General features: G+C 51.8%; 1 protein-coding gene across 1 annotated transcript; it reads right to left on the reverse strand.

Annotated features, from left to right (window-relative positions):
- Window positions 1–1,103: 1,103 nt before the first annotated feature.
- On the reverse strand, window positions 1,104–4,163 carry LOC142929834 (dual specificity tyrosine-phosphorylation-regulated kinase 2-like). The gene is made up of 3 exons (XM_076071903.1): window positions 3,536–4,163; window positions 2,567–2,705; window positions 1,104–1,832 (listed from the first exon to the last, which is right to left on the reverse strand). The coding sequence occupies exons 1-3, from the start codon at window positions 3,643–3,645 to the stop codon at window positions 1,743–1,745; spliced, it is 339 nt and encodes a 112-aa protein (XP_075928018.1). The 5' UTR covers window positions 3,646–4,163; the 3' UTR covers window positions 1,104–1,742.
- Window positions 4,164–11,647: the final 7,484 nt, after the last annotated feature.

Here is an 11,647-nt window from a genome sequence, read left to right on the forward strand (position 1 = left end):
GCCCAGTACATGGGTCAACCTGGAAGCATGACTTCCTTGACCCGTGATGTTGTACAACATCCAACGGTTGTACCTTTGGTTGCAGCATACTGGCTCGACCTTGAAGAGTGACTTCCTTGAGCCAGTACATGGGTCGACCCTGAAGTGCGACTTCTTGACCTGGGACGTAGGGAGACGTCCGGAATGTTAAGTGGTGTTTGTAGGTGGGTGTTAGACTTTCGGTCTTCGCCCTATTGCCACCTGTGGGGTGGAACGGTAACAGGGCGGTGTGAGACCCTGCCATCTATGGGGTGGTTGTGTGGTTTTGGTTTGATTTACCGGTGTTGGTTGTGCATCCAACGCGTCGGAATCTATGTATTTTTGTTTTTATTTCTTCCGCCGGGCGGAATACGATCATCTCCACTTCCCTGGGCCGGGTGGCTGTCGTGTCCGACGAGCTGAGGCGTGGGCTTGTGGTGCTGTGCCTCAGGAGGTGGTTTCTTCTTGTCACAGGATTCCTGCACCTGCCGCCCTTGGAGTCGCCGGTTATGCTGACCGGATGTGGACTTGAAGGGGAGAGTGGAGCGCCCGTACGTCACTCCTGCTCATCCTGTTGCCCAACTCCTGGGGAGGGGCCGTGCCCTTTTTGGGCCTTTTTCAAGTTCCTCCAGGACCTCCAGGGAGAGCGTGCTCGCCTCCCCTGGAGGCTCGGCCACACGAATTCGTTTGAAGACTGGCCGCTGTCCATGACTCTCACACCTTGTTGATTGCCTACACCGTTGTCAAGCAGCCACATTCATATGTCGGTGCATGCGTACAAATTCACACGGATGGGCTGTGCTAAGGGATAAGTGGGTTGACCAGTTCTTTTGGTGTACATGTTGTTGTTGGTTCCCCTCATTCCATACATTCTTCCCTTCCCCTCTCGGTGTGTGTACATATGTTTCTCGGGATGATTATTGTCGGTCGCCGGTTGTTTGACGTTGTTGTTGGAGGCACACTGTTTTTTTTCTGTATTGTCACAGCCGAGACGGCTGTTTTTTTTTTACATGAGGGAGGGTGATGTAGTGATTGTAGAATCACTACTGTGTACACACGCACAAGCGTGACGTCACTATGCGGGGGAGAGTCATGACCACGCGGGTCTACACACACGCATGACGTCATCCCGGCTGGAGGCGGGAATGACGTCAGGGCCGGTTCTGGGCTCCGGGAGGCCACGAGGGTGGTGTGAGGCCGTGGCACTCTCTGTGACCCTGGCTGGACACGTGACTGGACCCCAGTGGGGGCTGGGGGCCTAGGGGGCACCTCGGAGGGCACGTGGACAGCAGGGGGGCTTTGAGAGGGTTTTCGAAGGGAGGTGTGGCCGGGGTGGGGCCCGGGCACGCCGAGGCCCATATAAGCAGCCTCCTCACGAGGTTCGGGGCTGCCCGTATCAAGAACGAGGATGCATCGTGAAGACGCCAAGAGGAGTCAAGCCTCCAGTCAGCGGACCTGGCAGTAGCCCACCTCGCTGGGTCACGCTAGAGTATTTGAGAAGTATGTGTTAGCTAGAGTAGGTTGGTGGTCACCACCTTATGTGCAGTGTTATATTACTTACCGTTCTAATAAATCAGCGTTGCCTCCCAAGGAGTCGTGTGTGCACCTAATTCGAACCCACTACACATGTACAGACACTAAGAGACTTACACACACACTGGAACACAGACACACCCACACGCAGAAACTCACACCCACACGCAGAAACTCACACCCAGGTGAGGTTACTCACGTTGCCTTTTCACAAAAAAGCTGGTGCCGAAGTCCGTGACCCTGACGGTGCCAGTCACGGTATCCTTGAGTAGAACATTTTCCTAAAGGAAGAAAGGCAGAAGGAATTCACACTCGGAGGTTACGCCGATAGCATTCAGCCAGCATTGGATCAATCACGTACCACGGTACAAACTAAACAGGGGAACTAGGTGAGGCGTAGCGCCATCATTAACCTTGAGTCAAGTGCAACATTCGCTGTTTTCTGACAGCTGCCACTGGGGGTGCCCCTTTCAAATGCGTCAAGATGAGCGATGTTAGTCGAGGCTCATCACATTTAAAGCTCTCTGAAGCACCATATAAGTAAAAGGGAGCAGCTCTATAGACAACTTATCATAGATGCTCACAGCTGCCCGATAACGAGTTACGGACCAAAAAACCACACTCAAGGGCGCACGGATTTCGTGACGCTTTCCACCGCGCGTTTGTCTTGGGAAGCTGACAACGGGCAGCTGTCAGTTCAAACGCGTGTTTGGCACGTTTTGAAAATCACTCTTTTCAGCTCCGGTTTGTGTTTCCCAAAGTTTGTGGCAACGCTGTGATCTACATTGCTGGTTTTATCTGTGGTGAGTCCCGCAATAGCGACACGACTCTAGACGACAGTTGAATTCATACCAGATCATCACCAGAGGTAACGTGACCCTGCTTCCTTCCAGATAGACGGACAGAGCTAACACATCGACCCTGTGACCAACGTGGTTAGTTTTCTCTATGGACCGAGTCCCCAATAATGACACAACTTCGGAACAAAGTCGCGCTGAATGCTGTGTCCACTCACTGGCTTGATGTCTGCATGGATGATGCTCCTGGCCTTGGTGTGGCAAAGGAACTTGAGGATGCCCCTGGTGTAAGTTTTCACCATCCCCATGTGCAATTTCCGGAGCCTCCCTTCCGTAATCACATCATAGAGGCTCTCCCTGTGAAAGAGGCAGCAGCAGCAACAACAATGACAACAACGAAGCAGCGTCAGTGTCATACCCTACAATACTGCGTGGATTCTGATAACGACAAAATTAATATTCTATTTGCACATTCACGACTAATATGATTCATAGCTCAGTGTGGGTTTAGGTCATCGGTTTGCTGATAAACCAAATCAGTTAGCACATTTGTCCACTTGCTTTCATTGGCTCTGTTTCCGGGTGGTGGAATTATCCATTAGGAGATACAAACTCCACAGAGAAAGGCGTCCGAGTAGAGAATCGAACTCAGGGATTTTCACCGAGGGGCTCAAGCATTACCACTGCGCTGATCGAGTGGAGGCGTGGCTATATAAAAGTGGGCGGGGCTGATTGAGAAAAGAGGCGTGGCCTCGTGCACCCGGGACACATGACAGCTCCACAGTATCACAATGCGTGGGTGGCACAGGAATCCCAAAAGTAACATCTAGCCCCGGTGGTGTGACGTTATCACCCTCCCCTGGTGTGGAAGAGATCGGGGCTTAGATCCCGACCGTGACGCATGTATATTTTGAGTTTGCATGTTCTACCCCTGGTCACGTGGATTTTTCTCCGGGTTCTCTGGTTTGTCCCTCCACATTTAGAAACTTGCGCTTAGAGTATTTGGCTGCTATACATTTCCACATCAGCCACTTTTTTTAGCTATCATTTGTAGCCAGGCCGCTTGTGAAAAATAACTGATAGGGCAGTGGGCTTTACCTGTTAAATAAAAGTTTTAGTTTAGCTAATGAAGTTAACCACGCTATGGGGGGGGGGGGGGGGGGGCGGTGGGAACACATGGTACGTACTTCAACAGCTCCAGGACAATGCAGTGGTGTCCTCTGAAGACAAAATGGTTCAGGACTTTGATGACGTTGTAGTCCTCATCACTGCCCTCGCCCTGAAGTTCCAGAGCCATCTGGAGCTCCTTTCTCTGAAATTTATCATGCTTGGAGCTGTGCAGAGAAAATCCACAAATGAATCATGACTTAGACTTGCTTAAGGAATGACCAGAAACAAATTCTATTCAGAATTAATAAATAAATATTAGTTCCCCAAGTGTAATGGCATTGTGAGTTCCGGTAGTGCGCTCATGGAAGGTTCCAGAAAGGATCGGGAAGAGGATCAAATAAGCAAGGGATAGAAGGGGGTTTGGGGTGCTGCCTGAACGTAGTGATTCCCTAATGTGTGAATTGAACCGACTCCGAGCATGGCCCCAGCCACACTCAGGATTCCCAGGAGCTGAGCCAAGCCACGGCTGAGCCACTCATGTATCTTTAACAGCAGCTGAGCGGCTCAAGCCTGGGCCAAACCATGGCTGAGCTAGAGCTGAGCCTGAGTTTTAGAGACTGAGCCACAGCTGAGTCGTGACTGAATGTGGCTCTCACAGAGCAAGGCATTATAACGTGGAATATCATGGGACCTCCTTTGCCAGTACCAAAATATCAGAATATATGTTCTCCTTTTTTCTAGCAAGAAAACAGGTGTTAAGATGTTAAAACACCAAACTGAAACCTTTTACAAGGAATAATGTCTGCATTAACCACAATACTTGTGGTCAGAATGCAAACAAAAAACATACTCTGATAATATATGCATTGTCTTTGAAACTGATTGGTCCACACCAGAAACAGCTTTCTTTTGAGCCTCGTCTCAAAAACGGTGTTAGACCAGGGGACGCCAAAAGGCGTACAGCACAAAGACAAGCGTTTTCAGAGTAATGAGAGCTCGGGGTGAATGGCTACATCATGGGACCTCCTTTGGGAGTATATTTTGGTACTGGCAAAGGAGGTCCCATGATGTAGCTGCTATAACGCAGAACGCACACGTTATAACACGGAACGTGCTCGTTATGACATGGGACAACTCCATTACAGTGTGGAACACTCCTTTTATAGCGTGGAACGTGCCCATGATAACGTGGAAGGCTCCCGTTATAACGCGGACCGCACCCATTATAATCCGGAATGCTTCTGTTCTAATGCAGGAAAGCGCCCATTATAACGTGGAATGTGCCCGCTATAAAATTGCACAGCTGAGCGGTATGACACAGTAGGCGGAATGCGGAATGATCACGTGACGTGACAGCATGCCCTCCGTTATTGGTCTCTTCACATCACTGTGTGCATGTATTATATCTTGCAAAACTTTATCCTTACATTATATATGGGGATATTATGTTTGCTTAATGTGCTTTCCCTTAACGTGGCACTTTTCAGGAATGCCTCTACTAGGTTAAATGAAGACTTAATGTAATGTAAGAGTGAACTGATCCAGAACAGGGGGAGAACATACAAACTCCACACAGGAGGGCACCCGAGTCAGGGTTCGAACCGGGGACCCTCTACGTGAGGCACGAGTTGTCACCACCTCATCACACGGCCGCCCACAGCACTGGACGTAACAACAACGTTGTCCTTGTGACGACACCACTCTGAATTCTTACCTCAATGGTGATACCAAGATCTTCACGGCCACCAGGGTGTTCATCTTGTGGTCAAGGCACCGGATCACCTGGCCTTGACCTCCGCGCCCAATCTTCTTCAGCACCTCATAGCGGTAGTGAAGGTGCTCATGGTGGACCTGCACAAAATTACACAAATTTAGACTGACTATATTTTGAAAATCACAACATGTGAGCATTATTTTACGAAATAATTGCTTTTATTAAGTGTTTGGCTTTCTTAAATCTGTAATTGTGGAATGCTCTGATGTCTGCTGGCTGAGTCACCCTAAAAAAAGCTCTTTAGCTCAATGGGCTTAACTTGGGAAATAAACTTATGATTGTGAAGTGTGTGGGAGAGTGCACGTGTGCTTTCTCTGGTTGGTTGGTGCTTAAGTTGCAATGACAAGAAGCCACGAACCCCGCGACCGCTGCGCCCTGTGACCGCCCCCACGGCGGGGGCTTTGTGGCGAGTCTCACCGGAATGTAATGATGTTCGTGGTCGTCGTATCCATCGTTGTTGTGTCCCCGGGATCTGTTGCTGAGCGCAAAGTACCATACTTTCTGTATGGCGACAAGCTCCAGCTTCTCCCGGTGGGTCATTTGTGGGCCAAAGAGAGCCAGGATTGCTGCAGGCAAGAGAATAAAAACAGCTGTCGGTGATCTTTCGTTTAAGCAGCACAGCCTCAAAAAGACTCAAGATTCCTTTTCAGGAGGTTCCTGCAGATGATTTACAGAGAATGGGGGCGACGCTGATGCTATTACGTCTGCTGTGTGATCCCAATTTGAGGAATTTGCAGGGGATTTGAATGTTTTGGCCAATACCAGTTATGTCCGTATGTTAAACCGTGCTTCGGCAGCCCTGCTAATCAGAAGTGAGGGGGAAAGACAACAAACTAACAAGTTCGCAAAAATTATTGATGTAAAAGTGCATCGCTCCAGTGGCTGCCTAATGTCGGAAGAGCATTCCAGATGACTGCAGAAGCACATCTGAAAGCGTGCCATGCAGTGACCATCTTTGTTCGATGTCCAGCTATATGCAGCTCTGAGGACATCTTAGGTTGCTTGGGTTTGAAAACGGGGTTAATGAATTAGATAAATATAACACAGATATGCAAGAAGGATTTTATAAAAAATAAGAATAGCTTTTACCCTTTCTGGCACAAAAACAGGTGTTAATATGTTCAAACACCAAATAGATACCTTTTGCAAGGCATCAAGTCTGCATTTACCACACGTACTTGTGGAAAAATATGCAAACAAACATGCTCCGATAATATATGGGCATTGTCTTTGAAACTGACTGGCCTGCACCAGAGACAGCCTTCTTTATGACCGTGTCTCGCCAGTGTTAGACGAGAGAACGGCAAAATTCGAACGGTACATCACCCATGCAACCTGGCCACCATGAAGTCCCCCATGCATCATGGTCACTGTGACGTCCCCCTTGAAACATGACCGTCGTGATGTCCCACCATTCAGCGTGGCCATCTTGACGTCACTCATTTCTGTTCTTACCTTGTGGCGATTTGCTGCGGATGGAGCCGGTGCGCGCTGAGGACAGCGCACTCCACGTGGTGCAAGACTCGCCGTTACTCCGAGCATCTCCAGCTCGGCTGATCTACACATGCAAAGACAAAAGTCCACCACATGGGCTTGATTAAGATGTTGGAGCAAGTGCAGTGGCCGAGCACTGAGCCAGCATCTCTGACATCCTGGGCTCCACATTCAGGAGGGTCCTGCCGAGATGTTGCCAGTTCTCAGCGTTGGGATATTTGGCCAATATCAGTTGCCATGCTTGGATTTACAATGAAAGATGCGTGGATTTCGAGGTCACATGCAGGTCAATGGGATCGTTCAAACTGTTAAGAGGAGTGAGTGGGACTCGGGCCGGACGAGCCATGGCTAGGAGGGACAACAATGGCTCATGGTCAAGAATAATAATGGACCGACAACCAAGGAACAGAACACATCAGATAGGAGAGCCGCCAGAGAGATGGTGCGACGAAATCGGCGCTTGGCGGATTATTCCATCACAGGATGTGAGGGGTAGTAGGGTCTCAGGGAGGGAGGCGTTCATCCATCAGTGGATAGATAACAGCGGTGTAGATGCTCACGCGTAGACGGGCACGTACACCAACAGGATCGCGGAGAGACACTCTGATAGACGCGCACACACTTAGGTGTGCAAGGAGAAGCACACCCAGGTATACAGATGACAGGTAGGCACACGCAGAGGGGAGAACACACGTCCACCCATACTTCACCACACGAGTCGAGGAGCCACATGTACCTCCATGGTAGCAACTTGCAGACGAGGGTGCTCAGAGCTCACGGTGTCTCTCGCGCGGTCCGGGTCTCTGCGTGGAGAGCGGCAGACAGAGGCAAGGGACACGCAGAGTTGAAGGGGCATGACACACCCACGTCTAAACCCACGTCACGTCACAATGGGGACTCTCATCAACACGGACTCACATCCTCACCAGTCACACACAATACGAAAAACACAAAAAACATCAACTGCCATTCGCCACTAAGTAGTGGTGATGTGACCACGGCGCCTGTACCAGGCCAGGTGCACTTTGAGACCACGTGAAGTGCCGAAGGCTCACTGACAGGCGGTCACAGGTCAGACCCAGGTGCCATGAGTTGTCTGACTGAGATGACTGTGCCAACTTGCTGCATTTTAGATGCCCGGCTCAAAGGTTGTTGTCGTGAGCGTTGCTCCTCTGTTCGGACACCACTACTAACACTACTCCTAACACCACCAACACCACCACTACGAACACCACCACTACGAACACCACCACTACGAACACCACTACTACGAACACCACTACTAACACCACAATTAACACCACGGACAAAGACAAAGATCCCCCGTATAGCCTTAACAGACTGTTGGGGCAAGTGCTGTCCGCGAGCACCTATGAAGGCCGGCACGGCACACGAGGGGGTGGGTGGCCAACACCACGCCCGGCCGCCTTTGTCTCCCAGTGGCAATGTTTGCACCTCGCACCAGGTACTCATTTAAGGCTGAGTCGATCTAGGGTGAGGCCCAGGACCAGTTCAGATAATCGTCACCAATGTTGGCTGTGAGCGGGAATCAAACCCAGGTCGCCAGGTTCTTAGCGCGGCGCACTAACCGCTACACTACCCCACTAACACCATCACTAACACCACTACTAACACCACCACCAATAATACCACCAACACTAACACCACCACTAAGACCACCACGAACACCACTACCAACACCAATAATATCACCATCACTAACACCACCACGACTAACACCAGCAACAAAAATTCCACCATCACTAACACCAACAACAACAATCGCCATTCGCCACTAAGTGGCGGTGATGTCACCACGACGCTTGTGCCAGGCCATGTGCACCTTGAGGCCACGTGAAGTTTCGAACGCCCGCCCGCTGGCAGGAGGTCACGGGGCAGACCCAGGTGCCACAGGTCGACTGACTGAGATGACTGGCTGATGCACCAACTGTGCCCCTTACTGTGCCAACTTGCTGTGCTTTAGCCATCCGGCGCTCTGCTCGTTGTTGTGAGCGTCGTTCCTGCGCTCTCCGTTGTTGTTGGAGGGCGACTGCCTCCAACTGCCCAGTAGCGTCCTTCACGAGCCTCTTCCACAGAGGCCGATCTTGACACAGCTGGTACCAGTTATCGGCAAGTCCACTCAGCTCCACATCCTGCTGTACCACATCATTCCATCTCTTCTCTAGCCCGTGCTGCGTCCGTTCAGCCTCCTCGATCCGGCCAAATAAAAGCTGCTTGGGCATGCGGTGATTGGGCATGCGGGCTACATGGCCCAGCCAAGGCAGCCTTGCCTGCCGGAGGAGCTCACTGATGGGGCTTTGTCCAGATCTTTCGAGGATTTGTGAGCTCCTCACACAATCCAGCCTGGTTAAACCCAGGATTGATCGGAGGCAGGCCAGCCTCAACGTTTCTAACCGGCAAAGATGTTCCATTAGGGGGGTCCACGTTTCACAAGCGTAGAGAAGGGAGGGAATGACTGTGGCTGAGAAGACCCGAAGCTTCGTGTGGAGCGACAGACCAGGTAGCTTCCACACAGCGTTACGCAACTGCTGAAAAGATAATGCCGCTCGACTGATTCGGAGTGAGACCTCTGCTGTTAAACCGGACACGGTCATGAGCACACTGCCCAGGTATGGGAAACTTTCCACTCTCTCCACAACTGCCCCATCACCGATTGGGAGTTGTGGAGGTGGAGTGCCCGATGGTACAAAATACCCAGGCAGGTGCTTCGTTTTGGTGGGGCTGATGGTAAGGCCCCACCTCTTAGTGGCACACTCCAGTTTTAGCAGCAGCGCCTCCAACTCCTCCTCTGAGTGAGCCGCAATTATCACGTCATCGGCATACATAACGTGGTTGACCAATAGCGAGCCATCCCTTAACGGCATCCGGGCATTGATCAGCCTCCCACTGTATCTGTACCAGATGGAAATTCCTCCGGTACAGCTACTGAAGGCCTCACGAACTACGTGGTCGAAATAGATGTTAAATAATGTTGGAGCCAGAGGACATCCATGTCGGACCCCAAGGTGAACAGGGAATGGCTCCGACTCCCGGCAATGTAGTTTTACCCGGGTCCGCTCACCATAATGAAGGTCCTTAAAGATCGTGAGCAGCGGGTCAGGGACTCCGAAAGCACGAAGAACCCAGAGCCCAGGTCTACTGATGGTGTCATAGGCCTTTACCAGGTCAATAAAGCAGAGATGTAGGTCTTGTTGGAATTCCCTACACCTCTGCTTTAGCAAACGGACAGAAAATATGGCAGCTGTGCAGGACCACCCTTTCCTGAAACCACATTGGGGCTCCACAAGCCTCTCCTCAGCATGCCTGGTAAGGCAGTGTTGAATAATCCTTGCCAGGACCTTTCCCGGCACACTGAGGAGTGAGATGCCCCTGTAGTTGTTACAGTCTGTGCGGTCTCCCTTCTTAAAGATGGGGAACACCATGGCATCCGATCACCTCACTTACACCACCATCACTAATACCACCAACACCACCATCACTAACACCAGTAACACCACCACTATCACCACTACTAACAACCACAATCACTAACACCACCATCACTAACACAACTAACACCACCACCATCACGAGCACCCCCACCACTAATACCACCAACATTAACACCACCACTCCTCCCCCTGCCAGTATGGGACACCAAAGACAAAGATCCCCGTAGAGACTTAACAGGCTGTAGGGGCAAGTGCTGTTAGCCAGCAGTACGTATGAAGGCCGGCACGACACACGAGGGGGTTGGATTGCCAGCACCACGCCCGGCCGCCTTTGTCTCCCCAGTGGCGATCTTTACACACCACACCAGGTACTCATTCGAGGTTGAGTCAACCTAGGGGAGGCCCAGCACCGGTTCAGATAATCGTTACTGCTGTTGGCCTTTAGAGGGAATCCAACTCGGGGTCGGCGGGTTCATAGCGCGGCGCGCTGTCAGCTCTACGACCGTTCCACACACACACAGACTCACACAGAGTCTCGCACACATACAGACTCACACACACAGAGACTCACACAGACTCACACACACACAGACTCACACAGAGACTCACACACACACACAGAGACCCACACACACACACAGAGACTCACACACACACACAGAGACTCACACACACACAGACACAGAGACTCACACACACACACAGAGACTCACACATACAGAGAGTCACACACACACACAGACTCACACATACAGAGAGTCACACAGAGAGTCACACACACAGAGACTCACACAGAGAGTCACACACACACAGAGAGTCTCACACACACACAGACTCACACAGAGACTCACACACATACAGAGAGTCACACACACAGAGTCTCACACACAGACTCACACAGAGAGACTCACACACACAGACTCACACAGAGAGACTCACACACACACAGAGAGTCACACACACACAGACTCATATAGAAAGCCTCACACACACACAGACTCGCACAGAGAGACTCACACCACCACCGCCACCACTCACCCACAGCTCGGTTCCACTCCTGCTCTGGGGTCGGTCCGCGTCTCTCTAACGGCCAAACTGCCAGTCGGAAGCACGTGGCGCGAGAGGCGGGGGTGGTCCAAGGTAACCACGCCCCCCGTGACGTCAGAGCCATGAGCTCCTCCCCCTCACACCTGAGCTCCTCCCCCCCTGCCCCCCCTCGCGACCACGCCCCATGGTCCGCCATTTCCCTCCCCCTCACTACCCCCCTGCCCCCCCTGCCCCTCCTCGTGACCCCCCTTCCCCCCCCGCCCCTCCACATTCGCAACCCCCCATGCCCCCTCACAACCCCCCATGCCCCCCCTTTTTCTCCACCTAACGAACCCCCTCTATGCCCCCCCCCCTTGCCCCCCCTGCTCTCCCCCTCGTGACCCGCCCCCTCACCCCCCCTCCCCCGCCCCCCTCCCCCGCTG

Source organism: Petromyzon marinus, chromosome 2 (genome assembly GCF_048934315.1).
Source record: "Petromyzon marinus isolate PM22_M1 ecotype Great Lakes invasive population chromosome 2, UKy_Petmar_22M1.pri1.0, whole genome shotgun sequence".
Taxonomy (NCBI): domain Eukaryota; kingdom Metazoa; phylum Chordata; class Hyperoartia; order Petromyzontiformes; family Petromyzontidae; genus Petromyzon; species Petromyzon marinus.